At 43.4% G+C, this 14671-nt stretch overlaps 1 protein-coding gene across 3 annotated transcripts in view; it reads right to left on the reverse strand.

Annotated features, from left to right (window-relative positions):
- The window catches only part of LOC106598314 (RNA-binding Raly-like protein), a 74114-nt gene that overhangs the window by 38521 nt on the left and 20922 nt on the right, over positions 1-14671 (reverse strand). For all 3 annotated transcript variants that reach the window (XM_082973261.1, XM_014189371.3, XM_082973260.1), the window contains exon 2: positions 6006-6280. In XM_082973261.1, the coding sequence (XP_082829387.1) occupies positions 6006-6261 (256 nt within the window). In that variant the 5' untranslated portion in view covers positions 6262-6280. The remainder of the gene's footprint in view (positions 1-6005; positions 6281-14671) is intronic.

Raw genomic sequence — 14671 nt, forward strand, 5'->3', positions numbered from 1 at the left:
TGATGCTGCCACCACCATGCTTCACCATAGGAATGGTGTAAGGTTTCATCCAGACGTGACGCTTGGCTTTCAAGCCAAAGAGTTCAATCTTGCTTTCATCAGACCAGAGAATCTTGTTTCTCATGGTCTGAGAGTCCTTCTGTCGAGTTCTGGCTGTCGTGCATTTTACTAAGGAGTGGCTTCCGTCTGGTCACTCTACCATAAAGGCCTGATTGGTGGAGTACTGCAGAGATGGTTGTCCTTCTGGAAGGTTTTCAAATCTCCACAGAGGAACTCTAGAGCTCTTTCAGAGTGACCATCAGGCTCTTGGTCACCTCCCTGATCAAGGCCCTTCTCCCCTGATTGCTCAGTTTGGCCGGGTGGCCAGCTCTAGGAAGTCTTGGTGGTTCCTAACTTGTTCCATTTAAGAATGGAGGCCACTGTGTTATTGGGGACCTTCAATGCTGTAGACATTTTTTGGTACCCTTCCCCAAATCTGTACCTCGACACAATCCTGTCTCGGAGCTCTACTGACAATTCCTTCAACCTCATGGCTTGGTTTTTGCTCTGACATGCACTGTCAACTGTGGGACCTTATATACTGTAGACAGGTGTGTGCCTTTCTAAATAATGTCCAATCAATTGAATTTACCACAGGTGGACTCCAATCAATTTGTAGAAACATCTTAAGGATGATCAATGGAAACAAGATGCACCTGTGCTCAATTTTGAGTCTCATGGCAAAGGGTCTGAATACTTATGTAAATAAGGTATCTGTTTTTTATTTCTAAAAACCTGTTTTCGCTTTGTCATTATGGGGTTTTGTGTGTAGATTGAAGAGGAAAAAAATGGATTTAATCAATTTTAGAATATGGCTGTAACGTAGCAAAATGTGGAAAAGGGGAAGGGGTCTGAATACTTTCCGTGTGTGTGTGTGTGTGTGTGTGTGTGTGTGTGTGTGTGTGTGTGTGTATATATCATATTTGTTTTGCCTGTTTTGTTTGTTATTTTGGCATTAATAGGTGTCACATATCAGTTTGCAAACAATGTCAAAAATAAAATCATTGAGTTAATAAAGCTGCATACAAACATGGTCTTTCTTGAGTAAGGCAGCTTCAAAATGCAGGTGTTTCAGCCTAGCTCAATGCTTCCTGTGGTGGTGAAAATGGAGCATAGGGGTTGGAAATGTTCTCTAGTTGGGCTGTGATTGGCTCAGTGTTCTGTCACTCGTGGCCGCAAAATCTTTGGGGAGAGAAGATTCAAGCCCCTTGGGTGCTGCCATAGATTTACATTAGAAGTGCCCATCCAAGAAGGCTCAAGGTCATTGACCACAGCTAAAATGACGTCAAATCAAGTTCTAGCTACCGTAGCTTTGATTGGACTGATCATGTCAACATCATACTTTCAACATTTTTGCTAGCAGTCATCATTATGAATCAGGTCGACAATCTACTGGCAAGTCCTTTTCAATCCTTGTCATATGAAAATAAATTATAGATAAAAAGTATCGGTGCTCATCGGCCATTGGACATAAACATTACACAACAAGTTGAAAATCGCAAATTCAACAATGAGTGGAATCAGTGGCTAACTGCAAGCATTGCGAAGCAATCACTAGTCTGCTATTCAGTGGAATGGGTGTGTGGTAAAGTGTAGGTTTAAGGGTCTTATTTCCAAGCTGAAAAGGATAAACATTTACATGTCATGGGCCAGAAAATGTTGTATTTACTTTGCCACCATGGCCTTTTTTGCCTTTACCTCCATTATCTCACCTCATTTGCTCACATTGTATATATATTTTTTTTAAGTTTAAGACAACTGGGAACTCTGAAAAAAACGAGCTGGGGGAATACGTTTTGAACGGTCATCCAACTCGGAATTCAAAGTCGGAAACTGGGGCCTCTTTCTAGAGCTCTGACCTGAAGAAAACTGACGTCGTGATTCAACCTTGTTTTTTTCAGAGTTCCCAGTTGTCTTGAAAGCACCATAAATTCAGAAAATGCCAGACTTTGAAGACAAAGTTCAATGACAAATTTTGCCCACAAGAAGGATGCTGCTCCACCTTCCTGTTCAAGAGAGTACAGCACAACAAGGTGAGTCAAAAAATGTCTTGTATGCTGCTGCATAAGTGATGTAATATTGGGGAGATATGTATATTATAGCTAAGAAAGTAATACTAAGTGTATGTTGAGGAGTAAGCTGTTAGTAGCCCATGTGCCCCACCCTAATAATTTAGTAACTTAGCCTACTGTTCTGACTTGGTGGTGCACATGTAGCCTATAGCCTGTTTTAGAGAAATGTAATCATTGAATATTGTAAGAGCTTTCATTATCTGCTTATATGCCCCCTTTATTTATCCTACAGTTCTGACTTGGTGTACAGGGAGAATACTGTAATAATGGACCATGTTCTGAATCCTGTCGCTGAACAATTCAAAAGTGCTGAACAAATGTGACTTGTTTCAGGAAACTAGGCTTATGTCGCAGGTTACTACTTTACAGGAGAGCCGTTTGAACGTAAACTTTTTTGTTTTAATCAAAATGCATTTTTTTTGTCAGAAAGGCCTTCTGGAACATGTGAACTTTCATGTGCCTTAATAACAAACCTGTTTGCCATCTGTAAATACAAATACAATTGTTAAATTACGAGCCTAGTTGGCTTAACCACAGAAAAAGTCAGCAACCTTCCCACTAGCCATTATTGGCTGAGATAATGAGTACATGCCGAGAGATGAGTTCAGATTGGTCTGCTATATACAGTGAGGGAAAAAAGTATTTGATCCCCTGCTGATTTTGTACGTTTGCCCACTGACAAAGAAATGATCAGGCTATAATTTTAATGGTAGGTTTATTTGAACAGTGAGAGACAGAATAACAACAAAAAAATCCAGAAAAACGCATGTCAAAAATGTTATAAAATGATTTGCATTTTAATGAGGGAAATAAGTATTTGACCCCTTTGCAAAACATGACTTAGTACTTGGTGGCAAAACCCTTGTTGGCAATCACAGAGGTCAGATGTTTCTTGTAGTTGGCCACCAGGTTTGCACACATCTCAGGAGGGATTTTGTCCCACTCCTCTTTGCAGATCTTCTCCAAGTCATTAAGGTTTCGAGGCTGACGTTTGGCAACTCGAACCTTCAGCTCCCTCCACAGATTTTCTATGGGATTAAGGTCTGGAGACTGGCTAGGCCACTCCAGGACCTTAATGTGCTTCTTCTTGAGCCACTCCTTTGTTGCCTTGGCCGTGTGTTTTGGGTCACTGTCATGCTGGAATACCCATCCACGACCCATTTTCAATGCACTGGCTGAGGGAAGGAGGTTCTCACCCAAGATTTGACGGTACATGGCCCCATCCATCGTCCCTTTGATGCGGTGAAGTTGTCCTGTCCCCTTAGCAGAAAAACACCCCCAAAGCATGATGTTTCCACCTCCATGTTTAACGGTGGGGATGGTGTTCTTGGGGTCATAGGCAGCATTCCTCCTCCAAACACGGCGAGTTGAGTTGATGCCAAAGAGCTCCATTTTAGAAGGATTACTTTATCCTATCCCAGATATTCCTTAAAGAGGTGGGGTTTCAGGTGTCTCCGGAAGGTGGTGATTGACTCCGCTGTCCTGGCGTCGTGAGGGAGCTTGTTCCACCATTGATTGACAGTACTTTTGTGTTTCTTGCATTTGTGAATAATCACACCAACTGTTGTCACCTTCTCACCAAGCTGCTTGGCGATGGTCTTGTAGCCCATTCCAGCCTTGTGTAGGTCTACAATCTTGTCCCTGACATCCTTGGAGAGCTCTTTGGTCTTGGCCATGGTGGAGAGTTTGGAATCTGATTGATTGATTGCTTCTGTGGACAGGTGTCTTTTATACAGGTAACAAACGGAGATTAGGAGCACTCCCTTTAAGAGTGTGCTCCTAATCTCAGCTCGTTACCTGTATAAAAGACACCTGGGAGCCAGAAATCTTTCTGATTGAGAGGGGGTCAAATACTTATTTCCCTCATTAAAATGCAAATCAATTTATAACATTTTTGACATGCGTTTTTCTGGATTTTTTTGTTATTCTGTCTCTCACTGTTCAAATAAACCTACCATTAAAATTATAGACTGATCATTTCTTTGTCAGTGGGCAAACGTACAAAATCAGCAGGGGATCAAATACTTTTTTCCCTCACTGTAGCATGCTTCTGTCCATTTGATCTGGTCAGTATGTGTAGGTAATCCTGTGTTAACGCGGCTGTTTTTTAAATGCATTGCGTAGTAAAACTGCATAAGTGTTGCTCTACACATTCTGGAGGACCGAGTTTTGAAATCAGTGGAATTAGTACGATAGCTAAGGAGATGGAGAAAACACCTGTCTCCTGATTACATTTTCAAACTAAGGGCAACCATGGCATCTGTGACAGGGAGATGCGTCCATCCATGTTGTATACGGGTAAGATAGTCTAGCTAGCTACATTTTTAGATATTACACGTTTCTAATTTTGACAGAAGGTGGATTCATTTCAAGTTAAAGTATACTGTTTATCTAGCTAATGTTAGCTGGCTGGCTCGCTAGCTAACGTTACGTGTATGATCTTAATATTTGTATCTCAGAGACATTTGCATTGCTAGTTATAGCCTAATTTTAGCTAGCTAACATTGAACCTGGTTGTTTAGCTACATATCTGGTCTTCTACTCCAATTTCAGAGCACTGTGTGCCAGAGTGCTGATGGGATGAACGCTCAACACACCTTGAATATGGCTGGTGTCAGTAAACGTCGGCAAAAAAACATAATTAAATTGTTGCAGCCGCACAGTTACAGTCACCAACGCTCTGGATAATATGAAAATAGCCTAACCAGCTCTGCTGGGTGACTAAAATGGTCAGAGTGGGGTGATCATTTGTGTCTGGAAGTAGCTAGCAAACTAGCCAATGTTAGCAAGTTAGCTAGGGTGCTTGACTGCTGTTGTGAGGTCAGAACGCTCGGATCAACCCTACTCATCGGCTACAGCGTCCAGTGTGTGCTCTGAACACTCCCAGAGTGAAATGCTCTGAATTTATGAATGGACAATCTGACAGCACAGTTGCAGTCATCAACTCTCTGGATAACATAAAACAACATAACCAGCTCTGCTAGGGCGAGTAATGTTCAGTGAGTGTTCTCACATTTATGTCTGGAAGTAGTTAGCATGTTAGCCAATTGGCTTGGGTGCTTGACTGCTGCTGTTAGGACAGAATGCTCGGTTCAACCCTTAAAGAGATGGGTCGGTCTAAAGCTGGGTGTGAACGATGCTGAATGTGTGTAAACAAAGAAGAGCTCTCCAGTTGGTACCAAAACATTCAAAGGTCATTTTCTCAAAATTGAGGTTACAAGTTTATCAACTTTCAAAACAGAATTACTTTCCCATTGTTCCTCAAATGCAGTGTATGATATAACATTTTGTAGCTCTGTATCTCTGCTTTTATCCAATGTAAAAAACACAATTTCAAATTTTGATACATATATTGACTACGTCGGTCCTAGCTCGCTCATTAATGTCTTAATCAAAATTACGGATTGCCTTTTATCCACTCCTCGTTCCCTTATGCCATAGTTTGTACATCTCACAGCTTTATGTAGGCCCTAACAGTTTGTGGGCACCGTTTGTCACCGTTATAGTGCAATTAATGTATTGTTTAGTGTTGTTGTGTAGGGGCTTTTCTGGCATGTATCTAAAAAAAAATGTGGGGATTTTGCCCCACCAAGATTTACATGCTAAAATCGCCACTCATACTGAACGCAATGTACTGTATGCCTCTCTTGTACTCTGCATCAGTGGATCCACTCTGAAATAGCTTGTCCTTTGGAACTAATGATTCATTCAACAATTTAAGAGGCCTCGACAGTGAGTCCAATTGAGAGGCACTAGAACAGTAGAACAGCTGAAGAGAAGCACAGTACAATCACTGATGTGATATCAACAACAACTCAATAGTTATCTTCTTACCACAATATAGACCTAACATATTCCTTGCCTGCAATCCACGAACAAAAAAAAACAAGTTACCCAAGGGCTGTCCAGCGATGACCCTGGCGTTCTCCCTTTCTACAGCCACTCTTGCGTTCCTCTCGCTGCCGTACTGGACGAAGGCAAAGCCCTTGTGGACGGAGCAACCCACGATCCTGCCGTACTTGGCGAAGAGGGCCTCGATGTCGGCCTTGGTTACCGCCGCTGTGTTGAGGTTGCCGATGAAGACTCTGGAGTTGAGGGAGCGTGGATCATTCTTGTTGGTCACGTTGCTGGTGGGAGTCTTACCAGTCATCCTACTGTACCCTGACCGACTGACCGAGGAGGAGAGAAGAGACGTCAGAGTGTGTAAGGTGGGTGGTTGTGTAGGGGGGGAGTGTGTGTGTGTGTGAGAGAGAGTGTATTTCCAGTCATCCTACCACACCGCGCTGAAATGAGAGAAAAAATATGTCAGGGTCAGATATTGTCAGGGTCAGATACGGTCAGGGCCAGATACTGTCAGGGCCAGATACTGTCAGGGCCAGATACGGTCAGGGCCAGATACGGTCAGGGCCAGATACTGTCAGGGCCAGATACTGTCAGGGCCAGATACTGTCAGGGCCAGATACGGTCAGGGCCAGATACGGTCAGGGCCAGATACGGTCAGGGCCAGATACGGTCAGGGCCAGATACTGTCAAGTTAAAGTATTTGAAGTTTATTTGCCATTATGAATACATTGAAAATCTGAGATCACCTAAGCAAGCTCTCACAAAACACAATACTTTCAAGTATTTGAGGGTGTTTTCACACTTGGTCCCTTTCAGACAATGTTTGCAAACTCAGTGCGGTTCTCTTCAGTTTTTCTGCAGTGTGAACACTACAAAGGAACTCAGACCCGTCAAAAGAGGCCCCTGAAGTGAACCGAACCACGACCATCTTGAGAGGTGGTCTGAGTTCGGTTAGCTTGAATTACGTGGTCCGGTTCCCTTTTTTGGGGCAATGTGAACACAATGCTCCCGAGGTTCGCTTGTCATTATTCCTGCACTCACAGTAGACTACTGCAACACTGTTTCCCCTGACATAACCCCTCACATTAGACTACTGACATAACCCCTCACACTAGACTACTGACATAACCCCTCACACTAGACTACTGACATAACCCCTCACACTAGACTACTGACATAACCCCTCACACTAGACTACTGACACACTGTTTCCCCTGACATAACCCCTCACACTAGACTACTGACATAACTCCCCACATTAGACTACTGACATAAACCCTCACACTAGACTACTACAACACTGTTTCCCCTGACATAACCCCTCACACTAGACTACTGACATAACCCCTCACACTAGACTACTGCAACACTGTTTCCCCTGACATAACCCCTCACACTAGACTACTGTCATAACCCCTCACACTAGACTACTGACATAACCCCTCACACTAGACTACTGCAACACTGTTTCCCCTGACATAACCCCTCACACTAGACTACTGACATAACCCCTCACACTAGACTACTGTCATAACCCCTCACACTAGACTACTGCAACACTGTTTCCCCTGACATAAACCCTCACACTAGACTACTGCCATAACCCCTCACACTAGACTACTGACATAACCCCTCACACTAGACTACTGACATAACCCCTCACACTAGACTACTGCCATAACCCCTCACACTAGACTACTACAACACTGTTTCCCCTGACATAACCCCTCACATTAGACTACTGACATAACCCCTCACACTAGACTACTGCAACACTGTTTCCCCTGACATAACCCCTCACACTAGACTACTGTAATACTGTTTCCCCTGACATAACCCCTCACACTAGACTACTGACATAACCCCTCACACTAGACTACTGACATAACCCCTCACACTAGACTACTGACATAACCCCTCACACTAGACTACTGACATAACTCCCCACATTAGACTACTGACATAACCCCTCACACTAGACTACTGACATAACCCCTCACACTAGACTACTGTAACATGGTTTCCCCTGACATAACCCCTCACACTAGACTACTGACATAACCCCTCACACTAGACTACTGTAACACGGTTTCCCCTGACATAACCCCTCACACTAGACTACTGACATAACCCCTCACACTAGACTACTGTAACACGGTTTCCCCTGACATAACCCCTCACACTAGACTACTGTAACACTGTTTCCCCTGACATAACACCTCACACTAGACTACTGACATAACCCCTCACACTAGACTACTGTCATAACCCCTCACACTAGACTACTGACATAACCCCTCACACTAGACTACTGTAACACGGTTTCCCCTGACATAACCCCTCACACTAGACTACTGCAACACTGTTTCCCCTGACATAACCCCTCACACTAGACTACTGACATAACCCCTCACACTAGACTACTGCAACACTGTTTCCCCTGACATAACCCCTCACACTAGACTACTGACATAACCCCTCACACTAGACTACTGCAACACTGTTTCCCCTGACATAACCCCTCACACTAGACTACTGACATAACCCCTCACACTAGACTACTGCTATAACCCCTCACACTAGACTACTGACATAACCCCTCACACTAGACTACTGCAACACGGTTTCCCCTGACATAACCCCTCACACTAGACTACTGTAACAAGGTTTCCCCTGACATAACCCCTCACACTAGACTACTGTAACACTGTTTCCCCTGACATAACCCCTCACACTAGACTACTGACATAACCCCTCACACTAGACAACTGACATAACCCCTCACACTAGACTACTGTAACACTGTTTCCCCTGACATAACCCCTCACATTAGACTACTGACATAACCCCTCACATTAGACTACTGACATAACCCCTCACACTAGACTACTGACATAACCCCTCACACTAGACTACTGACATAACCCCTCACACTAGACTACTGTAACACTGTTTCCCCTGACATAACCCCTCACACTAGACTACTGTCATAACCCCTCACACTAGACTACTGACATAACCCCTCACACTAGACTACTGACATAACCCCTCACACTAGACTACTGCAACACTGTTTCCCCTGACATAACCCCTCACACTAGACTACTGTCATAACCCCTCACACTAGACTACTGACATAACCCCTCACACTAGACTACTGCAACACTGTTTCCCCTGACATAACCCCTCACATTAGACTACTGTCATAACCCCTCACACTAGACTACTGCAACACTGTTTCCCCTGACATAACCCCTCACACTAGACTACTGACATAACCCCTCACACTAGACTACTGACATAACCCCTCACACTAGACTACTGTAACACTGTTTCCCCTGACATAACCCCTCACACTAGACTACTGTCATAACCCCTCACACTAGACTACTGACATAACCCCTCACACTAGACTACTGCAACACTGTTTCCCCTGACATAACCCCTCACACTAGACTACTGACATAACCCCTCACACTAGACTACTGTAACACTGTTCCCCTGACATAACCCCTCACACTAGACTACTGACATAACCCCTCACACTAGACTACTGACATAACCCCTCACACCAGACTACTGACATAACCCCTCACACCAGACTACTGACATAACCCCTCACACTAGACTACTGACATAACCCCTCACACTAGACTACTGCAATACTGTTTCCCCTGACATAACCCCTCACATTAGACTACTGACATAACCCCTCACACTAGACTACTGTAACACTGTTCCCCTGACATAACCCCTCACACTAGACTACTGTAACACTGTTCCCCTGACATAACCCCTCACACTAGACTACTGACATAACCGCTCACACTAGACTACTGACATAACCCCTCACACTAGACTACTGCAACACTGTTTCCCCTGACATAACCCCTCACACTAGACTACTGTCATAACCCCTCACACTAGACTACTGACATAACCCCTCACACTAGACTACTGCAACACTGTTTCCCCTGACATAACCCCTCACATTAGACTACTGTCATAACCCCTCACACTAGACTACTGCAACACTGTTTCCCCTGACATAACCCCTCACACTAGACTACTGACATAACCCCTCACACTAGACTACTGACATAACCCCTCACACTAGACTACTGTAACACTGTTTCCCCTGACATAACCCCTCACACTAGACTACTGTCATAACCCCTCACACTAGACTACTGACATAACCCCTCACACTAGACTACTGCAACACTGTTTCCCCTGACATAACCCCTCACACTAGACTACTGACATAACCCCTCACACTAGACTACTGTAACACTGTTCCCCTGACATAACCCCTCACACTAGACTACTGACATAACCCCTCACACTAGACTACTGACATAACCCCTCACACCAGACTACTGACATAACCCCTCACACCAGACTACTGACATAACCCCTCACACTAGACTACTGACATAACCCCTCACACTAGACTACTGCAATACTGTTTCCCCTGACATAACCCCTCACATTAGACTACTGACATAACCCCTCACACTAGACTACTGTAACACTGTTCCCCTGACATAACCCCTCACACTAGACTACTGTAACACTGTTCCCCTGACATAACCCCTCACACTAGACTACTGACATAACCGCTCACACTAGACTACTGACATAACCCCTCACACTAGACTACTGCAACACTGTTTCCCCTGACATAACCCCTCACACTAGACTACTGTCATAACCCCTCACACTAGACTACTGACATAACCCCTCACACTAGACTACTGACACACTGTTTCCCCTGACATAACCCCTCACACTAGACTACTGTAACACTGTTTCCCCTGACATAACCCCTCACACTAGACTACTGACATAACCCCTCACACTAGACTACTGACATAACCCCTCACACTAGACTACTGCAACACTGTTTCCCCTGACATAACCCCTCACACTAGACTACTGCAACACTGTTTCCCCTGACATAACCCCTCACACTAGACTACTGTAACACTGTTCCCCTGACATAACCCCTCACACTAGACTACTGTCATAACCCCTCACACTAGACTACTGACATAACCCCTCACACTAGACTACTGTAACACTGTTTCCCCTGACATAACCCCTCACACTAGACTACTGTAACACTGTTCCCCTGACATAACCACTCAGACAGAAGGTGATGATGTGCAGGTTCGTAGAAAAAAACTTGTGCTGTTTTTGGATATTGATTAATGATTGTCAAGGATGCACAGAAATTCCAAAATATGTGTGGAGTTTTGTACTGACACGATGTTCAGATTATTTGTTTGCCATACGTGATCTATAGGCTGGCAGCTTTATAAACAGTTTTTGGGGTACGAATAGTGTGAGGTGAGAATGACATATTTGGATAGAATCACAACTAGAGTACAAAATCAAGGTTTTTGCTATCCGGGATCTTTGGAACCTCCCAACTCTGATGTTACCCCATTGAAGTTGATATTTAAAATGGTTAATGTACGGGTTAAGGTTAAAGTTAGGTTAAGGGTAGGGGTTAGGGTTAGGATTTAGTGCAGGGACATCCTAAGGATCCCGGATAGCATTTCTCACAAATTCAAGCCTAGCTCTTAAAGGGGCAGTATCCTACATTCAGTGTACAATTTTCAATTACAGCATTATTTGATCTGCAGTATTCTTCTGCTATTTATTCTCTTACCAATAATATTTACATGTAAATATTATCTTCTGTTTATAATATTTATGTCTAATTAAAAATAAAATAAATCTATTTTTTTTTCTTCCTTTTTCTCATCACTGCAACTCCCCAATGTGCTCGGGAGGCGAAAGTCGAGTCATACGTCCATAACACCCGCCAGCTTAACCCAGAAGCCAGCCGCACCAATTTGTCATTCAACTGACAACCGAGGTCAGCCTGAAGGCGCCCGGCCGCCACAAGGAGTTTGCTTGAGCGCGATGAGCGACTCTGGGTACCTTTCCTCCCCATATAAATGTGGTAACACCCTGATTGATTGACTTTAAAAAACACTTTGGTAAAACCAATGGGATAGATTGAAATAGATAAAGGAATTTGGGTTAACTGTTCATTTTTACGGCATTAATCCTTCCTATAGGTGATCGTTGTAAGCTACCCCATTTCTGAAAATCAGTTTTCATTTGTGCAAGAAGGAGAGTAAATTTTGCAGCAAAAAGAGCATGTAAAGAACAAGTTACGTTCACAAACAAATATAAATACAAATATAAAACCAGAGCGGCTAAGCTAAAAGGCAAAGTCTGTCTGCTGGAGCTGTAGCGCTGCTGGATTGATTGGGAAGCACTAACTTTTCTGGAGATTCATCTTGTAAATTGAGAAGGAGCCAAAGTTCTCCAGAATAGAAAGGATAGAAGGTAAACATGTTACAGGGTTATTTACATAGGTTATCATTATATGCAGATCATTTGTTACTCTATGTTCAACTCCTTCCTGTGCTACACCTTGGAAAGAAGAGGATGCCCGCAAAGTTACTGAAAGGGGGTCAATGGCAACGGCGAATAATAAAAGGGACAGTGGGCAGCCTTGGCGTGTCTCACATTCCAGGACAAAATAATCAGAACTGGTGTCATTGGTACAGACACTGGCCTGGGGAGATGTATACAAGAGACAGATCCATGAGCTAAATTTGTCCCCAAATCCACATTTTTTTAAGAACAGCAAATAGGTACTCCCACTCAATTCTGTCGAATGCCTTCTCTGCGTCTAGGGAGATTACCAGCTCAGGGGAGTTGGAGAATTGTTTAGAATAAGTAATGTTAAACAGAGTACGAATGTTAAAAAAATGAATATCTGTCCTTTATAAAGCCGGGTTGTTCCTGTGATGTGAGTCCTTGTAAGACTACTTCCAGACACCTAGCTATCACCATCGCCAGCACCTTTACATCCACATTAAGGAGACTTAGGGGCCTAAATGAAGAACAGGAAGTAGGGTCTTTCCCTTTCTCAAGGAGAAGCGCTATTGAAGCCTGTGTTAGGGTAGATGGCAATGAGCCACGTTCAACTGATTCATTATACATAGATAAAAGTAAAGGGGATAACTTGGTGTAGAACTCAGTTGGAAACCCACCAGGCCCTGGAGCCTTGCTGCTCTGCATTGACTTGATAGACTGAATAACTTCAAGGCTGAGAGGAGAATCAAAGTCATCTGCAGTATCAGCCTCAACTGTGGGAGTCTCCAGTTCACTCAAAAATGTAGTCATATTGGCAGTATCTGATGGAAATTCAAACGTACAGTTGAAGTCGTAAGTTTACATACACTCAGGTTGGAGTCATTAAAACTCGTTTTTCAACCACTCCACAAATTTCTTGTTAACAAACTATAGTTTTGGCAAGTCGGTTAGGACATCTACTTTGCATGACACAAGTAATTTTTCCAACAATTGTTTACAGACAGATTATTTCACTTATAACTCACTGTATTACAATTCCAGTGGGTCATACAATAAGTTGACTGTGCCTTTAAACTGCTTGGAAAATTCTAGAAAATTATGTCATGGCTTTAGAAGCTTCTGATAGGCTAATTTACATAATTTGAGTCAATTGGAGGTGTACCTGTATTTCAAGGCCTACCTTCAAACTCAGTGCCTCTTTGTTTGACATCATGGGAAAATCAAAAGAAATCAGCCAAGACCTCAGGAAAAAAAATTGTAGACCTCCACAAGTCTGGTTCATCCTTGGGAGCAATTTCCAAATGCCTGAAGATACCACATTCATCTGTACAAACAATAGTACGCAAGTATAAACGCCATGGCCGTCATACCGCTCTGGAAGGAGACGCGTTCTGTCTCCTAGAGATGAACGTACTTTGGTGCGAAAAGTGCAAATCAATCCCAGAACAACAGCAAAGGACCTTGTGAAGATGCTGGAGGAAACAGGTACAAAAGTATCTATATCCACAGTAAAACGAGGCCTATATCGACATAACCTGAAAGTCCGCTTAGCAAAGAAGAAGCCAATGCTCCAAAACCGCCATAAAAAAAGCCAGACTACGGTTTTTGCAACTGCACATGGGGACAAAGATCGTACATTTTGGAGAAATGTCCTCTGGTCTGATGAAACAAAAATAGAACTGTTTGGCCATAATGACCACCGTTATGTTTGGAGGAAAAAGGGGGAGGCTTGCAAGCCGAAGAACACCATCCCAACCGTGAAGCACAGGGGTGGCAGCATCATGTTGTGGGGGTGCTTTGCTGCAGGAGGGACTGGTGCACTTCACAAAATAGATGGCTTCATGAGGAGGAAAATTATGTGGATATATTGAAGCAACATCCGAAGACATCAGTCAGGAAGTTAAAGCTTGGTCGCAAATGGGTCTTCCAAATGGACAATGACCACAAGAATACATCCAAAGCTGTGGCAAAATGGCTTAAGGACAACAAAGTCAAGGTATTGGACTGGCCATCACAAAGCCATGACCTCAATCCCATAGAAAATTTGTGGTCAGAATTGAAAAAGCGTGTGCAAGCAAGGAGGCCTACAAACCTGACTCAGTTACACCAGCTCTGTCAGGAGGAATGGGCCAAAATTCACCCAACTTATTGTGGGAAGCTTGTGAAAGGCTACCCGAAACATTTGACCCAAGTTAAACAATTTAACGGCGATGCTACAAAATACTAATTGAGTGTATGTAAACTTCTGACCCACTGGGAATGTAATGAAAGAAATAAAAGCTGAAATAAATCATTCTCTAATATTATTCTGACAT

The sequence above is a fragment of the Salmo salar genome, chromosome 03 (genome assembly GCF_965601325.2).
Source record: "Salmo salar chromosome 03, fSalSal1, whole genome shotgun sequence".
Classification (NCBI taxonomy): domain Eukaryota; kingdom Metazoa; phylum Chordata; class Actinopteri; order Salmoniformes; family Salmonidae; genus Salmo; species Salmo salar.